General features: G+C 47.5%; 1 protein-coding gene across 1 annotated transcript; it reads right to left on the bottom strand.

Annotated features, from left to right (window-relative positions):
• Nucleotides 1-1,361: 1,361 nt before the first annotated feature.
• SS18L2 (SS18 like 2) lies at nt 1,362-1,852 on the bottom strand. The gene is made up of 2 exons (XM_003794551.3): nt 1,691-1,852; nt 1,362-1,453 (listed from the first exon to the last, which is right to left on the bottom strand). Exons 1-2 carry the CDS (start codon nt 1,757-1,759, stop codon nt 1,373-1,375), a joined length of 150 nt encoding a protein of 49 aa, XP_003794599.1. The 5' UTR covers nt 1,760-1,852; the 3' UTR covers nt 1,362-1,372.
• Nucleotides 1,853-2,069: the final 217 nt, after the last annotated feature.

Here is a 2,069-nt window from a genome sequence, read left to right as displayed (position 1 = left end):
CTGGGGTTAGGTTTGAACCCACCACCTCCAGCATATGGAGCCAGTGCCCTACTCCTTTGAGCCACAGGCACCACCCCAGCCCAAGCTCTATTTTTTAGAGACTGGGTCTCACTTTACTTCAGGCTGGTTTTGAACGCCTAAGCTCAAGCGAGCCACCGCTTTGGATTCCCAGAGTGCTAGGATATAGGTGTGAGCCAATGCACCCAGCCCACTGTGTTTCATTTGTATTAGCTTTTATGGTTGTACCATTATTTTTTATTGTTTTTCCCCCCCAAATATTTTTTACTTGCTGTTGATTAAATCTGTACAGACAGAACCTACAGATATAGAGGGCCAACTGTACTTATCTTTTGAACAAACTTCAAAGAAAGGACAAGTTACTTCCTGACCAATGTATGAGCTTTCTACAGCAGCAATTCTCAATCAAGGAGTAGTGCTCCCCACCCATGAAGACAAAGTAGACCAGTGGCCAGGAAACAGGACATGCACAATGTGAAAAAGCACACTAAGAGCTTTTGGTAACTATCTCATCCCTGGGTTGAGAATCATTACCCCAAACAGAAAATTTTGCAACCATTTTTTCATATATGGAAAAATCAGAAAGTTTTACTGTAAAAAATAAACTATAAAAAAGCAAATTACCAAATGTTAGAGTCAAATGTAAAGACTTTTACCAAAATGGGTATCTCTACTATTCCACTGGGGTAATCACTGAGGGACTGTAGGTGATTTTTCTATGGGGTAGGAGTTCTTAAACATTTCTTCAGGAACAATGAAATGTATATTTTTCTGTAAGAAATGGGGCATAATTCTTGGACTAGATTTGGAAATGATGCTCAGACTCTATTTTCTTTCATTTTGGTATATGATTAGAGAGCACATTAAATTATTACACAGAATTTACCTTTGCTGCACTTGGAAATCTTCTATTCATCTTTGTGTCATGCCAACTGACAGCAAGTTAGAAACGGGGGGGGGGGTAGCTTAGCAGTCAAATGACCCCATTCACTTAACAGAAAAAGGATGAGGTAGGGACTCACGATGAGGAAAGGGCCATGGCTTATCTCCTGAGCTGAATATTCTGTGCACTCCCCTCACCGTCTCGGTTGTCATCAGCTGGCATGGCTTCACATAAACGAGGTTTTGCAGTGAAAATAAGTCAAATTTTGAAAGGAAACCACGTCTAACTCTAGGCTTCACAATGTACTGACTGTATGGTCTTGGGCAAGTAAGTAACCCCTTTGAGCCTCCCTCTCCTCAACTGTAAAGTAAGAGTCAATTGCAACCCACGCAAGACTCCTAGTTCAGGACAGCTGCTGCATTAGCACACTGGCTTCCCCTCCACTCAAGGGGCAGGGGCAGAAAGGGACACTTACTGGACACACTCGTTCGCCCGGCCCTTGTTCTGATACTCCACAATACAGCGGATCAGCTGGTCATTCTCCTCCAAGAGCTGAAAAGTCAAAAAAAAGGTCAATGCAGTAGTATTACACTAGGACGGCGGGCAGGGCTGCATGCCCCACGCCGGACTGTCCTACCCCAGTTCCTTGGCTGACTTCGTTTCCATCTCACTCCATACCAGCCGGTCAACACCCTTCGCAGACTACAAGTCTCGGCATTGAGGCTGCTCCTTCAGGAAGCTTACCGCACCCCGCAGCCCCTCAAGATCTCTGCCCGCGTCAGCGCTTACCCGCTGGATAGTCTCCTGATTGACTTTCGCCTTGCCCCTTAGCCAGTCTGGTACGAAGGCCACAGACATCTCCGGGAGCCCAATCGGAAACCTGCTTCGGAAACCGTGGACCACCTACCACTAGCCTAAAACCGAACCAGAAACAGGATCAACACACAACACTGCCGCAGCAGGCTCCCGCAGTAGGTAGGGCCTACGCTCTCGTCGTAGATTGGATTCTCCCGCCTACAGGGCGGGGAACGGGAGGGAACGTCTCTTGTGATTGGACCTGCAAGAATGGTGCTCGGCGACTTCCTCGAGTCCGGTCCACAGGGCGCCGGGGCGGTGGATGTACCCTTTGCGCTTGCGCAGTCTGGACAGCTAGACTGCGGAGTCGGGG

The sequence above is a fragment of the Otolemur garnettii genome, unplaced genomic scaffold (assembly GCF_000181295.1).
Source record: "Otolemur garnettii isolate 467f Iridium unplaced genomic scaffold, OtoGar3 scaffold00082, whole genome shotgun sequence".
In the NCBI taxonomy this organism is placed as follows: domain Eukaryota; kingdom Metazoa; phylum Chordata; class Mammalia; order Primates; family Galagidae; genus Otolemur; species Otolemur garnettii.
The sequence above is the reverse complement of the archived record's forward strand: the minus strand, read 5'-3'. Positions and strand labels throughout refer to the sequence as shown.